The sequence below is a fragment of the Oryctolagus cuniculus genome, chromosome 2 (assembly GCF_964237555.1).
Source record: "Oryctolagus cuniculus chromosome 2, mOryCun1.1, whole genome shotgun sequence".
Classification (NCBI taxonomy): Eukaryota; Metazoa; Chordata; class Mammalia; order Lagomorpha; family Leporidae; genus Oryctolagus; species Oryctolagus cuniculus.
The window spans coordinates 56,712,217-56,730,629 of NC_091433.1; the positions used below are offsets into that span (position 1 = coordinate 56,712,217).

The 18,413-nt window shown below is 38.2% G+C and overlaps 1 protein-coding gene across 10 annotated transcripts in view; it reads left to right on the top strand.

Moving 5' to 3' along the window:
• The window catches only part of CEP44 (centrosomal protein 44), a 32,048-nt gene extending 14,411 nt beyond the window's left edge, over positions 1–17,637 (top strand). For 8 of the 10 annotated variants that reach the window (XM_008249903.4, XM_070068299.1, XM_051832331.2 and 5 more), the window contains 6 exons: positions 7,279–7,449; positions 8,341–8,547; positions 9,737–9,812; positions 16,228–16,352; positions 16,604–16,641; positions 17,418–17,637. In XM_008249903.4, coding sequence (XP_008248125.3) covers positions 7,279–7,449; positions 8,341–8,547; positions 9,737–9,812; positions 16,228–16,352; positions 16,604–16,641; positions 17,418–17,460 — 660 coding nt within the window. In that variant the 3' untranslated portion in view covers positions 17,461–17,637. The remainder of the gene's footprint in view (positions 1–7,278; positions 7,450–8,340; positions 8,548–9,736; positions 9,813–16,227; positions 16,353–16,603; positions 16,642–17,417) is intronic. The other 2 variants (XM_070068301.1, XM_017338257.3) reach the window with 1 other exon arrangement.
• The last annotated feature ends 776 nt before the right edge of the window (positions 17,638–18,413 follow it).

An 18,413-nucleotide genomic window follows, 5' to 3' on the forward strand; every position in this document is an offset into this window, starting at 1 on the left:
CCTATTTATATGATCACTTTAACACTTTTTTATCACCTAGCTTAAGGGGATTTGGGGTCCCATGGCAAGTTTTTAAACTGTACCCTTAGAAGTAAGTCCATAGGAATGTATACAGAATGATACAGCTTTACAGTTAGAAACTTCATACACGTCATAATTGCAACTTTAGGAACATGTGATTCTTCCTACCATCTCCACCCTCCTACCCATACTCCTACCCTTCTTCCCCCTCCCTCTCTTATTTTCACTCTTATCTTTGACTAAACCCTATTTTCAATTAACCTTATACACATATGACTAACTGTATGTTAAGTAAAAGGATCAACGAATAGTATGGGAAAAAAAAAAAAGACTGTTCCTCAACAGAGAAGAGAGAAGACAAGGGCTGTTCAAAGTGTCAGTTTCAGTTCTACAGATTGCCTTTTAGGTGCTCTATTAGTTATCACAGGTCATGGAGAACATACGATATTTGTCCCTTTGGGACTGCCTTATTTCACTAAGCATGAAGTTTTCCAGATTCATCCATTTTGTTGCAAATGACCAGATTTCATTTTTTTTAATTGCTGTGTAGTATTCCTTGGTGTACATATCCCATAATTTCTTTATCTAGTCTTCAGTTGATGGGCATTTGGGTTGATTCTATATCTTATCTATTTTGAATTGAGCTGCAATAAACATGGAGGTACAGATAACTCTTTCATATGCTGATTTCATTTCCCTTGGGTAAATTCCTAGGAGTGGGATGGCTGGGTTATATGGTAGGTCTATATTCAGATTTCTGAGGTATTTCCACACAGTCCTCCATAGTGGCTTTACCAGTTTACATTACCATCAAAAGTAGATTAGGGTACCTTTTACCCCACATCCTCGCCAACATTTGTTATTTGTGGATTTCTGTATGGAAGCCATTCTAACTGGGGTGAGGTGAAACCTCATTGTGGTTTTGATTTGCATTTCCCTGACGGCTAGTGATCCTGAGCATTTTTTCATGTGTCTGTTGGCCATTTGGATTTCCTCTTTTGAAAAATGTCTAAGTTCTTTGCCCATTTCTTCACTTGGTTGATTATTTTGTTGTTGTTGAGTTTCTTGATCCTTTTATATATTCTGTTTATTAATCCATTATCAGTTGTATCCTTTGAAGATATTTTCTCCCATTCTGTCAGTTGTCTTTTCCCCTGCTGATTGTTTCTTTTGCGGTACAGAAGCTTCTCAATTTAATGTAATCCCGTTTGTCAATTTTGGCTTAGATTGCCTGTGTCTGTGGGGTCTTTTCCAGGAACTCTTTGCCTATACTAGTGACTTGTAGGGTTTACCCAATGTTCTCTAATAATTTGATGGTGTCAAGTCACAGATTTAGGTCTTTAATGCATTTTGAGTGGATTTTTGTGAAAGGTAGGGGTCTTGCTTCATACTTCTGCATGTGGAAATCGTTTTCCCGGCACCATTTGTTGAAGAGACTGTTCTGCTCCAAGGGTTGATTTTAGGTCCTTCATCAAAGATAAGTTTGTTTTTTGTGGGGAGCAACTGGGAGCAACTCAGACTAGACTAAGTTACTGGAATTAAGACTTATTCTATGCATCTGCTCTCCCACAATATGGCGCTGGGAGAGGAGCAAACAGCTTCTACCCAGCTGCCTCCAGTTCAACCAATAAACTATAGGACCTACTCCTGATTGGAGGAGAGCAGCGTACTCGGCGTGTGGGTAGCAGAGTTGGGATTGGTGGAAGAGGACTATAAAGGAGGAGAGAGACAACATGCACGAGGAACATCTATCTGAAGGAACACCTGAGCAGCCCCCGAGAGAGCCGGTCGGCGGTGTGCCGCTCCCCCGCGGAAGTGGGGAAAAGTGGCAGGGGGAACCGCCCTTCCACGGAGGTGGAAGGGATGGTAGCCAACCCGGGAAGAACCAGCAGCAAACCCAGGGAGGGCCGAGCAGACAAAAGAACAGCGCAGGGTCCTGTGTCGTTCCTCCACGAAGACGGGGAGCGACATAATGGTGCCGTGACTCAGATAGGGAACCTAGGAGGGAAGAAACGGGAAGAAGTGGGAAAATACCGGAGAGAGAGACTAGCAAAGAGCCTAGGGAAAAGCCGGACGGAAAAGGTGCCGGAAGAAGCTATTGAAAGCCTAGGCATAGACTCGGATACGGACTGTGGGAAAGAAGTTAGGATTGGACGTTAGGATTGAAAGCGAAAGTGAAAGCTTTCATAGACTCAGATGCGGACTATGGCGGGGAAGCTAGGAGATTGAAAGTGAAAGTGAAACCTAGAAGAAACTTAGACTTGGATACGGACTGTGGGGAGAGGCCAGGAGAAATGAGAGAGGAATATTGTTGTTGGAAGAAAAGTTAGGGAAACATACCGGGTAGAGAAAAATATGTTAGGGAGGATGAAGCCGCGAGTGCAGGCTGAAGCGGAGACGTAAGCTATCTTGGGATTCTTCAAGTCAGCCCGGGGAGCAAAAGGCGAAAATCTGGAACCAGAGGCAGAGACGTGGGCCGCCAGGTTGGAATCCGTCAGGTTAGCCTGGGGAGCAAAGGACGGGAAGCCAAGCCGAAGGGCGCAGATGTGAGCTGGGTTGAATTCGCCAGGTTAGCCCGGGGAACTTGGACTGAATACCGGTGGCGGAAACGTGAGCTGTGCTGTGTGACTCGTGGAAGCCGCCGCGCGCAGAGAGAGCGCGCGGGGCACAAGTAGATAGGGAACCCGGGGCTAGCGCGAGGCCGTGGTGCGGACGTGAAGGGGCGCGGAGACCGCGGAGTGCGCGCGCGAAGCTGGGAAGCTGCGCAGATGAGAGAAGCGCGGGCTGAAGCGGCTCAGAGCCGGGAAGCCGCCGAGAAGCAGCCTCGGGGCGGGCGCCAGGAAGCCGCAGGGATAAGAGAAACAGAAGTCTAGAAGTAAAATGAGAGAAATAGGAATGCTGGTAGATAGAAGTAAAATAGGAGAAATAGGAATGCCCGGAGATAGAGAAATAGAGAAAGGCCTCCCCTCAACATGGCAATGAGAGAGCTTGGATTCGGTCTGCCTGATTAGGGAGGTGGTGAGCACCTGCGGGCGGCTAGCAGCTAATGCGCCGCAGGTCACCGAAGACAGGCACGAATTAACATCAGTAAGTCTCCCCACAATACCGCAATGAGAAGGCTTGGATTCGGTCTGCCTGATTAGTAAGGCGATAAGCACCAGTAGGCAGCTCGACCAGAGTATGAGCTGCAGGTCACCGAAGATAGGCACGAATCAACACCAATAAGTCTCCCCACAATATGGCAATGAGAAGGCTTGGATTCGGTTTGCCTGATTGATAGGGCTTGTAAGCACCTGCAGGCAGTTCTAGCAGAGCAGAGCATGCGCTGCAGGGCACCGAACACAGGCACGTATCAGCGCCTAAAAACCTCCTCACAACATGGTGAAGAGAGGACCCGGATTCGGTTTGCCTGATTGATAGGGCTTGTAAGCACCTGTGGGCAACTCTAGCAAGCAGAGCAGAGTGTGTGCCGCGGGACACCGAAGACAGGTGCGTATCAACGGCAAAAATAAGAAGAAAGGGGGATCTGTGGGGAGCAACTGGGAGCAACTCAGACTAGACTAAGTTACTGGAATTAAGACTTATTCTATGCATCTGCTCTCCCACAATATGGCGCTGGGAGAGGAGCAAACAGCTTCTACCCAGCTGCCTTTCACCAACTTGACAAACTGTAGGACCTGCTCCTGATTGGAGGAGAGCAGCGTACTCGGCGTGTGGGTAGCAGAGTTGGGATTGGTGGAAGAGGACTATAAAGGAGGAGAGAGACAACATGCACGAGGAACATCTATCTGAAGGAACACCTGAGCAGCCCCCGAGAGAGCCGGTCGGCGGTGTGCCGCTCCCCCGCGGAAGTGGGGAAAAGTGGCAGGGGGAACCGCCCTTCCACGGAGGTGGAAGGGACGGTAGCCAACCCGGGAAGAACCAGCAGCAAACCCGGGGAGGGCCAAGCAGACGAAAGAACAGCGCAGGGTCCTGTGTCGTTCCTCCACGAAGAAGGGGAGCGACAGTTTTTGATGCTTGGATTGATTTCTGGCATTTCTATTCCATTCCATTGGTCTATCCATCTGTTTTTGTACCAGTACCTGGCTGTTTTGATTATAATTGCCTTGTAGTTTGTTTTGAAATCTGGTATTATGATGTCTCTGGCTTTGTTTTTGTTATATAAGATTGCTTTAGCCATTTGGGGTCTCCTGTTTTTCCATGTGAATTTCAACATCATTTTTTTCCTTGTCTGAGAAGAATATCTTTGGCATTTTTATTGGTATTGTATTGAATCTTTAAATTGCTTTCTGTAGTGTGGACATTTTGATAATATTGATTCTTCCAATGCATTAACATGGAAGATTTTTCCATTTTTTTGTATCTTATTCCATTTATTTCTTTAATGTTTTGTAATGTTCATTGAGGAGATCTTTGATATCCTTGGTTAAACTTATTCCAAGGCATTGGATTTTTTTGGTAGCTGTTGTAAATGTGATTAATCTTAGAAGTTCTTTCTCAGCTGTGGCATTGTCTGTATACACACAGGCTGTTGATTTTTGTGTGTTGATTTTATATCCTGATACTTTACCAAACTCCTCTGTGAGTTCCAATTATCTGTTAGTGTGGAGTCTTTTGGGTCCCCTATGTATAAAATCATGCCATCTGTAAACAGGGGTAGTTTGACTTGTTCCTTCCTGATTTGTATCCCTTTGATTTCTTATTATTGCCTAATGGCTCTGGCTAGAACTTCCAGGACTATATTGAATAGCAGTGGTAAGAGTGAACACCCTTGCCTGGTTGTGGATTCAGTGGGAATGCTTCCAACTTTTTCCCATTCAATAAGTGGCCATGGGTTTGTCATAAATTCCCTTAATTGAGTTGAGGAATGTTCCTTCTATACCCGGTTTGCTTAGAGTTTTCATCATGAAAGGGTATTGTATTTTATCAAATATTTCCATTGCTGAAAGTGGGGTGTTGAAATCCTCCATTACTATTGTATTTTAGTGTATGTCTCCCTTTAGATCACTGAATATTTCTTTTCAATAGCCAGGTGCTCTATAATGAGGTGCATATACATTTATAATAATCACATCTTCCTGTTGAATTGATCCCTTAATCATTATGTAGTGACCTTCTTTGTTTTTGTGTTAAAGTCTATTTTATCTGATATTAGGATGGCCACACCAGCTCTTTTTTGTTTTCTGTTGGCATGGATTATCTTTATCCTTTCACTTTCAGTCTGTGTGCATCTTTCTTGATGAGATGTGTTTCTTGTAGACAATGAATAGTTGAGTTTTCTTTTTTAATCCATTCAGCCAGTCTAGGTTTTTTCTCTGGAGAGTTGAGGACATTTATATTCAAGGTGACTTATTAAGTGATGAATTTGCCCTGCCATACTTCTGTTAATAGTCCTATTTTTCATTTTGAGTTTCCTTTGTGTTTTTACTGGGCATTTTTCTGTCTTCACCTTCTTTCATAGTGATGTTCTGTGTTTCTGTGTGTAGCACATTGTTGAATATCTTTTATAGGACTGTGCAGGTACTTACAAATTCTTTCAATTTCTGTTTCTTATGGAAGGTTTTTATTTTACCTTTGTTCATAAATGAGAGTTGAGTCAATACTAAAATAAATTGTCTCCTTTCCTAGTACCTCATGTACTATGCTATTTATAATTTCTGTGTCACATGTTAACTGTTTCTGTTTTTTTTAGATTTATTTGTTTTGAAAGGCAGCATTACAGAGAGAGAGAGAGGTGGAGACAGAGAGCTCTTCTATTCTCTGGTTCACTCCCTCAAATTTCTGCAATGACCTGGCCCGGCTGCAAATGGTGTGGCCTGGCTGTGCTGAAGCTGGAAGCCAGGAGCTTCTTCCAGGTCTCCTGCATGGGTAGCAGGGCCCAATACTTGTGCCATCTCCAGCTGCTTTTCTAGGCACATTAGCAGGGAGCAGGATCAGAAGTGGAGCATCCACAACTTGAATGGTGCTCATGTGGGTTGCTGTCATCACAAGTGGTGGCTTAACCTGCTGCCTTTGGTTTTGTTAAGGTTTGACCCAAACTGCTTATTTATTCAGTTAGTTTTATTTGAAGAGGAGACACAGATACAGAGATCAAGAGTTCTTATCTGCTGGTCTGCTTCCTAAATGACTGCAGCAGCCAAGGCTGGGTCAGGCTGAAGTCCTGAAGTAGGGACTTTGAATGCAATTCAGATGAGCCCTCAGCTGTTGCCCTAGGGTGTACATTAACAGGGAGATGGAATTAAAAGCAGATCTGAGCTGGAACTCAGGCATGCCAGCATCTTAACCACTAAATCAAATACCTGCAATTAGTTAAGTCTATAAAGTGCATGTACATGCTGTTTGTAGAAAAGTCCTGTTTAACTGCATAGTTTGATCAGTTCTTTTTTGCAATGACTTTCCTTTTGTCTTTATTTAGATTGTTGCTTGAAGGTCTAATATGTTGTTCAATAAAAAAAATCGTCATGAGTGCTACTCATAGAGCTAGTTCTTGATGATTTGTATGTGTATTATGTCCAACCTTTTTAAAAATAACCTTTGATTATGGAATATTTCAATCATTTAAAAAAAGTGACATTCATATTCAACAATTTATCAGCTCTGCTAATCTGGTTTCATCTTCATTGCAACCATTTTCTCCAACATTCCTCTCCCCACAAACTGAATATTTTGAAACAAGTCTCAGACATCATTAAACAAATATGACAGTATTTTTCTAAAATATCACAATGTTTTCAAAAGCAAAAATCACAAGTTTGTTATCATGCATAAGGGTTTTACTGTTAATAGTGGGGGTCAGCATAGTGGGTTAAACTGATGCCTGCAACGCTGAAATTCCATGTGGGCGCCGATTTGAGTCTTGACTGCTCCACTTCCAATCCAACTCCCTGCTAATATGCCTGGGAAAAGCAGCAGAAGATGGCCCAAGTCCTTGGGTACCTGCATCCACGTGGGAGACACGGATAAAGCATGCACCTGGCTCCTGGCTTTGGCCTGGCCCAGCCCCAGTTGTTGCAGCCATTTGGGAAGTGAATCAGTGGATGAAGATCTTTCTTTCTCTCCCTCTCTCTCTGTAACTCTGCCTTTCAAATAAATAAACTAAATCTTTTTAAAAATAGTTTATAACATTTTGATCTGTACATTATGTGTGATTTATGTCTTTAAAGGAAATTCGGAGTACTCCTTGGCAAAATTACGTTGTATGTTTAAAATAATTGTGGAAATAAAACATGGAAGCATTCTGTATGTATTTTTATGCAGAAGAAAGCTGTGGTGATCCGTCATCTGTATGATGAAGATAATGTTCAAATTCCTGAAGATACAACAACTACAGTAACAGATGTTAATGAAGCATTTGATTTGAGTGACTTAAAGACTACTGAAATAAGTATTCCTGAAGTAAAGATCCCTGAAATCAAGGCTGAGCAACAGGTAAGAATTTTGGACTTCTTAAACAGATGCTAGTATTTGATATACATGATTATTTATTTTATCATAGAGACTTTGGAATATTTTTAGCCTTTTGAGTTGTTAACCGTGACATATTACCTAAGTTACCATTATTAAAGAATCAGTGAGTCTTACTGAATATAATTCAACAGATACTATTTACTTCTTCTGTTTAGGGCACTGGGATAAGTTAAGAAATTTAAAATGTAGTACTCTATAGATATGCTACTTTGCACAGTGAAGGTTCTCTCCTATCTATTTCTTGTATTGGCAATGAAAAGAATTGGTACTTCATAGCTTTTCATGTTCTTTTCTGAGTCCTTGTTGTCCTTTCCTTTGTTTTAGAATACTATTTCTCCTATTCTTTATTACCAGAGACCCTGTAATACTTGTATGCCATTACCATTGTTTCTGATAAACCTTCTTTTTCTATCCTCTCTGTCTTGTGACCCCTATGCATTTCAGTGTACAATTGGCATTTATAAGAATCCCAGATAGCTACTGGTCTTATTTGCTGTCAAAAGGCACACTGAACAATCTCCGTGTACTAAGTATCATTTTGGTCTTAGCTTTGTGCTGTTACTACAAGAAGCTAGTTAGTGACAGTTTTATTGTATTACCTAGTGTTATTTAAAAGCATTATATAAATTACCCCTTATAAAACCATATGAAATAAGTGCTTCTGTTATCACTTGTCGTGGTTTTGTTTTGATGAGGAAATAGAGATGTGGAGGCCTATTCACAGATAGCACTCTTGACTAATGCTGTACAGCCTCTCCTGGTTAGAAATAACACGGTTTAAGTAAGAACACATTAGTTTTAAGGGAATTTCAGTTTATTTAACATTATTTTTAATCTCTCTAATAATTATAGGATATAAATGTTAATCCCGACATTATTGCGCTACGGACTATGCTTGCTGAATGCCAAGAAAAACTTACGAAACTTACTCTCTTAGAGAAAAGGTTAGACAGTTTGGAAGAAAAAATGAAAGGAAAAGTAATGGTAAATGAAAAAACCTGGACTAATCTTCTAAGTCGTGTTACTCTTCTTGAAACAGAAATGCTTTTATCAAAAAAGGTATTTTCTTTCCTTTACATTTATAGACTATCTCATACACAATAAAGTATTTCCTTTAGTTATGTGTGTATTCTTTTGGAAATGCCAATTATGAGACTATTTAGGTAATAAGAAAATTATTAGAATGAGATCCTGTGTAAGTTTAGACTGTATTGTTGTTACTTGTTTTTCTCTTCGTCAGATAAGATAGTATGAAAAGGTATTGTCTATCTTTCCTTAGAGAGTGAGGTTGGTAGATTCAAGCAACTTACTATCTGCTCCCACATTTAAAAGATTATTTCTTATTTATAGGAATATTAATGTATTGCTATTGAGTTTTTAGAGCTGTTAATACTTGGCAGTACTTTAATGAAAGAATAATATGTTTGACTTTATGAAAATCTTAAATTTTTTGTATCTTTTAAAAAGTATATATTTGAGAGGCGAAGACATACACACAAACCCCACCACCACCACCGCCACCACTACCATCTCACACTACCCCACCCCAATACTAACTCCATCTGCTAGATCACTCTCTAAATGTGCTAAACGGTCAGTACCTGATAGAATGCAGCTGCAGCTTGGAGCTGGGAATTCATTCCAGGTCTACCATGTATCTGGCAGAAACCTAATTACTTAGGCCATCGCCTGCTGCCTCCAAGGTCTGCATTAGCAAGAAGCTAGAGGCAGGAACAGAGCTGAGTATCAAACCCAGGTACTCTGATGTGGATACAAATGTCTTCCCTAGTGTCTTCACTGCTAGACTAAACACCTGCTCCCATTTTATATCTTTTAAAAGTACAAATGGCCTGTTTTCACAAGGTGAAGAAAATGAAAAGTTGTAGGAGGGAAAACAATTAAAATTATAACCCTTACTTTCTTTTTTTACTCATTTTTTTTAATCTTATTATGAATTCTAAAAATAATTAACAAATTTGCCATTGCTTTATCAAGTCTGAGAAATCTATTTCACTTATGCTGAATTTCTATTTCTGGTCTGTCTTTCCTTACCAGAGTGAAGTTGGTAGATTCAGGGAGCTTATTATCTGCTTCTACGTTGAAAAGATTATTTCTTATACATAACAATATTTATGTATTACTTCATAAACAACATGATTAAAAAATTTAAACATTTATTTTATACCTGGAGATAAGCATGTAAAATGAGTTTTTTTTAATATCATTCTAAATATTTATATTATTACAGAATGATGACTATGTAACATTTAATGAAGTAAGTGAGGACTATGCTTCTACCAGTAACATGGAGTTTCTGAATCCTGGTAAGTTCTTAATGGCACTAGTATTGGTCAAAAACACAGTTATTAAAAAACATTCTTAAGGGTAGTTAGTCATTTTAATATTCTCAAGACTTAATTTTTTAGAAACTTCAAAAATCCTAGAGCAAAGCAGATATTGAACCTACAGAATGTTACAGCCAAGGATTGGTAAATAAATGAGCTTACATATTTTACTTTTGGTAAAATATGTATTTAAAATTACAAACTTTTGGGGCTAATGCTGTGATGCAGCAGATTAAACTGTTGCCTCCTGCAGCACTGGCATCTCATATGGGCACCAGTTCAAGTCCCAGCTGCTTCATGGCATTTCAGCTCCTTGCTCATATTCCTAGGAACGCAACAAAGGGTGGCCCAAGTCCCTGTTCCCCTATCATCCACATGGGAGACCTGAAAGAAGCTCCTGCCTCCTAGTTTTGATCTGACCCAGCCCTGGAAGTTGTGGCCATCTTGGGAATGAACCAGTGGATGGAAGATATACTCTGTCTCTCCAACTCTGCCTTTCAAATAAATAAATAAAATCTTTAAAAAAATAAAAAATAAAATTGGAAACTTTTAAAATATATTTTACTCTTTTAGTCATTCTAGAAAAATAAAATGCTCTAAAATAGAAGTAGATCTTTAGAGTTCCTAATTTAAGCCGAAGAAGTAGCTTTCTTATCAGAATATGATACATGTAAGAGAAGAAAATGCATTTGTCAATAACCTATAAAGTATTGAAAACCTCTTGATTTTGATCAGTTTACTGGTATTGATAAAAATGAGAAATATATAGAATTAGGATAGAGCATTTCCACGTTACCTAACTTATGTAGGCTACTAATATCTTCATTGTGACTGAACAACAAGGATAAAATTTTTGTTTTTTATTTAGCAATAGCTTCTATTCTTTTGATTCTAAAAGAATTTTAGATTTTTTTCTAAAAGAAAAGGTCTATATTTTATCCCATGTGTATGAATTCATATTTGTAGAAGAGATAATGTATCCAGTTGAGAATTCACCATGAAGTTAAATTTTAAGATCTATAGACATTTAACATTGAATCTTTCAGCTACTGCATATCTAACAATGATAACAACAAGAACACAGTATAGTGCTCACTATATGTCTGACACTGTTTTAACTCATTTAATTCTTTTTTCTTTTTCTTTTTTTTTTTTTTTACAGGCAGAGTGGATAGTGAGAGAGAGAGACAGAGAGAAAGGTCTTCCTTTTGCCGTTGGTTCACCCTCCAGTGGCCGCCATGGCTAGCACGCTGCGGCCGGCGCACCGCACTGATCCGAAGGCAGGAGCCAGGTGCTTCTCCTGGTCTCCCATGGGATGCAGGGCCCAAGCACTTGGGCCATCCTCCACTGCCTTCCCGGGCCACAGCAGAGAGCTGTCCTGGAAGAGGGGCAACCGGAACAGAATCCGGCGCCCCGACTGGGACTAGAACCCGGTGTGCTGGCGCCGCAAGGCGGAGGATTAGCCTAGTGAGCCGTGGCGCTGGCCACTCATTTAATTCTGAAAGCAAACATGGATGACAGGTACTACTGTTATCCTTATTTTATAGATGAGGAAACAGGTACAGTGAGATGAAGTAATGATATCAGGGTCACTCAGTTATTAAATAATGCAGTAGTTTATCCCATAAATGGCCGAGGTGGCTTGGGCTTGGGCAAGTTCAAAGCCAGGAGCCTGGAACTCCATCCAGATCTTCCACTGGCAGGGGCCCAAGCATTTGGGCCATCTTCCACTGCTTTCCCAGGTGCTTTGGCAAGGACCTGGATCAGAAGTGGAGCATATGGGACAGAGACTGATACTCCAAAATGTGATGCTGGTGTTGCCACAGTAGATTTGAATCCAGGAAACTGGCTCTGACATTTTCTCTTAGTGCACATGACAATTTTTTTGTACATTGAACATTTTCAGTTATTAGTTTATTATAATTATTTGAGGTACTGCTTCATGTATAAATTTATTATAGACTGCAAATTTAAGATTTAGTAAAATGATGGCTTTTTTCCATGTGCCATTAATGCATTTATTCAACACATATCAAAGTTCAACCCTAAGATCCTTGAGAGTACAAACTTTATCTTGTAATCAGTCTAGCAGACAGAAAGCTCTACTTCCATATCCAGTATCCAGTGTCTGCATATAGTACAGCTCAGATATTTACACTTTAAAAATACTGAATGCCTGCTATTTGCAAAATATTGTCTTTTAAAATTTTGTCTTGAATGTTCAGGCTTATTTTTCTAAAATAACATTATTATTAATATACCTTTAACCTGTTTAGAAGATATAGGCAAGTTTAGGCAGCACTGTGTTAGGACTTCGAGTAATGTGCAGATAGACCACTCTCTGAAATGGATTATAGATTTAGACCATTTTCTTTTGCTATAACAAAATTTCTGAGGCTGAGTTAAAAAGTTTTCTCTATTCAGAAAAAAGTTTTTTTTAGCTCAGTTTTGGAGGCCAAATCTAAGATCAGGCAGCCTCATCTGTTTGGCTTCTTGTGAGGACACCATGGCAGATGGCATCATAGCCCAAGAGTGATCACATTACAAGACAGGAAGCCAGAAACTCAGAGGCCAGGCTTGCTCCTTTTATAGTAATTCACACGTGTAGGAACTAACTTGAGTTCCAGAAGAGCAGCAGTAACCCCTTCCAATAGCTATGACTTCAGGAACCTAACTACCTTTCACTAGGCCTCACCTTAAAAAGTTCCACTCCCTTAGCACTACCACACTAGGATCCAGGCTTCCAGTACATAAACCTTTGGGAAGCCACACTCAAACCGTATCCAGACCTTAGCAGTTATGAGTAAGAGGAATGCCTGGCCTCATGGAGTTGATATTCTGACCTAGATAAAGTATCAGATTTATAAAGCCTTATATATCACACTTTACATATACATGCTTCTTGGAAGCTGAGAAGTGGGTTTCATTTGGGTTCAGAGAACTAATCCAACACTGTGGTCTTAGGATTGTAGTAAATCAGGGATGGTGGCTGTGAGGTTGCAAATTTGTTTTCCCTATATGGTACCAAAAAGAAAATGTTCCATGGGGGAACTGTAAGGCATCTCAGTGACCTGTTAAGAGTGAGTTTAGAAGCTTTTAAGGATTAGACTTGTATTACATTTTTTTTTTTTGAGAGGGTTTAAGGAAGTGAGAACCATTCTGATTTGTGCTCTGTCAGGTAACAGAAACAATTTGATAATTATGAATGAAATGGGGAACAGTATTGTGGTGGGTTGAGCCACCACTTGGTGATGCTGGTATTCCATATTGGAGTGCTGGCTTGTGTCCCAGCTATTCCACTTGTATTCCATCTCCCTACTAATGCACTTGGGAAAGCAGCAGAAGATAGCCCAAGTTCTTGAACCCTGCCCCCTATGTGGGAGACCTGGATAGAGTTCTAAACTCCTGTCTTCAGCCTGGACCAGACCTGGCTTTGAGGTCATTTAAGAAATGAACCAGTGGACGGAGGATTCTCTCTCTCTCTCTCTCTCTCTCTCTCTCTCTCTCTCTCATTCTGCCTTTCAAATGTATAACTAAATCTTCTTTTAAAAAAAGTGAAGTAGGCTTAAATTTTCAATGAAAAAGGAAGATTAATGGAAAGTGGGCTATATCTGGGTATTTTTTTGGTTACTTAGTATTATTTCTGTCTTGTCTATGTTCAGAGGTGACTGTTACTTTGATTTTTTTTTTTGTTTCATGACCTCATGTGACATTTTCTGTGAAATTATGTATGTTCAGTAGGAGATACAATAATTTAGGTGTTAATTACCAGATAGACCAACTGTCAGGGTTATTTGTGTTCTTCATTTGGTTTGCTTTGTTTTGTTTCTTTTTCATCTCAGAAGAGCTAACACTCTCAATATGTCTTTGAGAAAGTTCATCAGAAAAGTAGAATAGTATTTATTGGAGGAAAGTAAATAAGGACAATAGTTTGAAAAAATATTTAAAAAATAATTTGAAGGATATTTCAGTAATGACTATTTCAGAATACTAATGAGGATCTCTGTCAAGGCAATGATAGTGAAAAAAAGAGCTAGTAGTTTATTTGGGAGACATTTATATGTTAAAATGGATAAACATTGATTCTGATCTAAGTAGAAGGGGTGAAGGATAGTGATACAGTCAAGACTGACTATTATGTTTAGCTCACGAAGTTGAATAGATAGTTGTCTATTCTAGACACAGGAGAAGTTTTGGGATAGACAATTCAGGAGAAGGTTTTAGAAAAATAATTAGTTCATTTTCAATTGTATTAAATTGTATATGAAGTGATTAAGACAAAATATTCAGAAATCGGTTGAATAAAACACATTAGCCCTTGATTTGAAAGTACTGGCTTAGAAATTATTAAACTTTGAAGAACCAAATAGGCTCTCTGAATGGAACAAAGTGATAATCCTCTAGAGTTGGCAGTGAAAGATTAGTGTTCATGAGGCAAGAATTGCCTAGAAGATCTGGTGTTCTGTTCTTTTGAAGATCCTTTTTATTCAGAAATCTCTTAGCAACCACTGTTGAAACTCCATAATGAATGGTGTCAGGAACATGGCATCAGAAATCATCATATTCTAATTTTCTTTCTGACCTGAACTGTTTTACCAACTGTTTTCTCAATCCCCCCATAGCACCACTAGGAAACTATTATGTTTATACAAGTAAGACTTTGCTAACGGCTCAAGAAAGCAGTAAGAAAAATTGTCACAGAAAATAATTGGCACTTAACTTATTAGACTGTTAAATATTGCTGGTGTTCTGTATATGATGCAGTTTTGTAACCTCTGGATTTCCCTATATGATGTAGCTCTGAATAGCTTCCCAGTCTGCCTAATACCGGCCAGCTTTCTCCCACTATGAAGCACACCCCTGAGTAAGGCTGGATACCTCAAAGTCTAGGCTCAAAGAAACAGTGGTCCAAATGAGCCATTCTTTCATCTTCTGTTCTTTCTTCCCTGCCCTGGTTCCTGGTCCTAGGACTTCCTCCTCTGTTTGGAATGACACAAGAAACATTCAGTCCTAAAGAGAATACCTTTCTCTACGCCCTAGAAAGTAATCCAAGATTTATTGCATAGTAGATATAGTTCTTGCCTTGTTTCAAATTATTCCTTAAAATTACTTATCGTCCCAGGTCCTACTAAAAGATTTGGAACTGGCTACTTTTCAGAGGTGCACCATGATCTTGACCTTGGGCCCAGCTAATTAGATTGAGTAGACATGGAATCCGGGGAATAACAATCCAAAGGTTATGGGTGTTGAGGGTGTTGAGCCAAATTAGATTTTCTTTCTTAGAATTTGGAATTAGGCCATAAACAGTAAGTCACTCAAATGATATTGAGCCTGAGATCGGCTAGCCAGTTAGTTTAAGTTCATGCTGATGATTAAGCAAAGAAAGCCATTCTACATAGAAAAGCAGGCATGGAGCAGGTGGTAGGAAAAGTAGGCAAAAGAGACTGTTGGTTCCATGACAGATAAGTCTCCTAGTTGTTTAGTCAATATGTGTTAATATGAAGGGGTCTTCAAAAGTTCATGAAAATCAGATTATGAGAAAACTATGCATGGATTTCAAAAGTTTTTTACATATATATTAATTCTATTGTTTTTTCATGAACTTTTTTGAAATACCCTTTTACTTTGTTCCCTGAGATTGTCTGGTCTGGGTAAGCTTATAGTAAAACTATTATATAAACCTGTATAAGTGATTATCATTGTTTTTTGTTTGCCATCATTTTTTCTGCCAAATGTATTCTAACAAAAACATAGGGCTTAAAAAATTAGTTTGACAGAAACATGTCTTATCTGTGATGCTCTGCAATTAATAGGAAACATTGGCTATCATTTTGTCAAATTAATAATATCAAGATATCTGAAATGTTTTTTTTAGTTATTTAGATAAATTTGTGGATCTTGAATTTTGTTATGTTTTTTTTTTCTGTATGTGACAACTTCAAAAGGGATGTTTCTTGATTTTTGCAAAGGCATATATAGTTAATTTTAGTAAGAGCTTCCACTTGCCATAGAACAATACTAAAAATATTGTGAAATGCTTAAGACAATGCTGAATAAAAACATCAATGATAAATTTCATTGACATTCATTATTTCAGTTGATCCACCTTTGCAAGAAAATATACATCAGTAGAAACATAAAAATAAATTATTCTTTCCTTTTTATTCATGATAAAAATAATATGGATTTTTGTAATATTTTTGGGGTCCATTTTTGACCTGTAGATCTCTAAATGTTGGTTATTCTCTTATAAAGAATATCAAAACCTCATCTTTTTATCTATATCAATGGTATATTGTATTAAAATAGTACAATTTCTTCCATTTGTAAATAAAATTTTTAGAGATTTGTCACTGCTGTGAAAGGAAAAGGTAACCTAAAAATTTCTTCACAGAAAGAAAAAGCAAAATGGAAGGACAAGCAAATATTCCTCTGTCCTCTGGTTATAGTACAGCATCATCAGATTCAACTCCCAGAGCCTCGACTGTTAATTACTGTGGTTTGAAAGAGTTTTCAGAGGTAAGAAATATGGCAATTGCTTAGATAATTTCCTCTCTGAGGTCAGAATAAGCAAGCCTTGGTTTTAGTTGTATATACGTTGGTAAGAAAAATAGAGCAACCATATAAATCTTAATCTCTCCAAAATTCTTTGTGATAAGTAAGCAGTCCTTAATGCAATGTTTCAGACTATGTTTTGTATGTTCATGGTCCATCTTTGATGATGGTTTACTTTGAGAAATTGCCTAAATTTGTTGCTTTTTAAATTAAAGGAAACAACAATCCAGAAAATGGAAAGGATGAAAAAAATGTAAGTAACAGAAAGGGGCAACAGAAATTCATTTCTCTGTAGGGAATTGTATTGGATTGCAGTATATATAGAATGTGCATGTGTGTTTCAAACCTTAAAGGTCTCTCAATCAGGTGTGGAATTTCCTTCAGGACTCCAGTGGATAATAAATCCACCTACAGTTATATGTTTGTAAGATGAGTCATTGTTTTGGTTTCCAACAAGTGATGTAAAACATTGTTAATGGAATTAATTGTGGATTAAAGAGTGCAAAGATATGTTTGGTTGGTAGTTAATCAAGACTATTGTCTATTTTCATAACTGGTTTGTCAAAATATTAAATAATGTAGATGAGTGATTTAAAGAAATTTTCAGTATTGTTAAAACATTGCTAGTCTTTTCACTGAGTTAATGATAAGATAATACTAAAAGTGGTATTTTTATCTAGGAACAATAGCATTGTAACTGACATTTAAAAGAGAAACTCAGAGAAAATACAAAATAAAATTATTGATTACTATTTCACAGCATACAACTTTAAAAAGCTATAATATTATTTTGAAATTTGAAAAGTATCAGCATGCCTTGAGCTCTAAGAATTAAAAGCTCATATTTGACTTTAGTTGTTTTTCTTCCTCCCTGGCCATAGTATGCTTATGTTTATTAATTGTAATTTTACCTATAAATAAAATACATAAAAGTATTTTAGGCACAAAAATATAATTTCAACAACATATCTTATGATTCATTATGAATTATTTGTTTACTTAATATATTATTTGTTTATTATATTTCAGGTTTGAAGAGACTGCAGAGTTACTGAAATGCTCAAATCACTAATTGTAGAATTTTCTGCATGAACTTCTAGGATTTTGGCTACTGTACATGTTGTACATTTTAAGAATTCTCTCCAATTTTAATATACTATATTATTTTTATTAAGAATTTGAATTCTTTTTGGTATTTAAGTTTTTTCATTGCTTATTGAATAAATAGTTTCATATTTTTGAGCTGTGATTATACTGGTATACTCTTTCACTTTTCTTAGGAAAAACTTATGCTCTAGTACTTTCCTTTTACAGAGTGAAGTCATTACAGCACTGTATTTTTATGTTGACATTTGTTGGCAGTGTGCTAAGTAATATGTTTTTTAAAGTACAGGCTTGAGGACCATGGTTTACATCCTGTTGGAAACACTCCAACTAGGACTTGCATATTGTACCCAGGAGGCTCTGGTGCATACCGTCTTGCCATCTGTACTGATGAATAAGTTGTAATGAAAAGCTAAAAATGCTCATTGAAAATTAAATAATACAAAAATACAGCATTTCATGCTAGGCAAAAAGCTGTAATATTTTTTCAGTTAACACTGAGAAAGAAAGGGTATAATTTTCCTTTTGTATTTCAACATAGGTTGGAAGGGTTCACTGTGAATTAAATTGAGTATTTTAGTGCTGTATTCTGTAACACATTTTAAGATCAGCAGTACAGATACAAATGGTGGCCATCCAGCATTAAAAGATACACAGTAAGCTTTGTTTTTAATAATGGGAAATTTTTAAATGATTTATTATTTATTCAAGAGGCAGAGTTACAGAGAGAGGGGGGGAAAGGCAGAGAAGAGAGGTCTTCCATCCACTGGGTCACTCCTCAGATGACCACAGTGGCTAGAGCTGGGCCCATTTGAATCCAGGAACCAGGAGCTTCTTCCAGGTCTCCCACATGTTTGTAGGGACCCAAGCACTTGGGCTATTTTCATTTGCTTTCCCAGGCCATTAGCAGGGTACTGGATC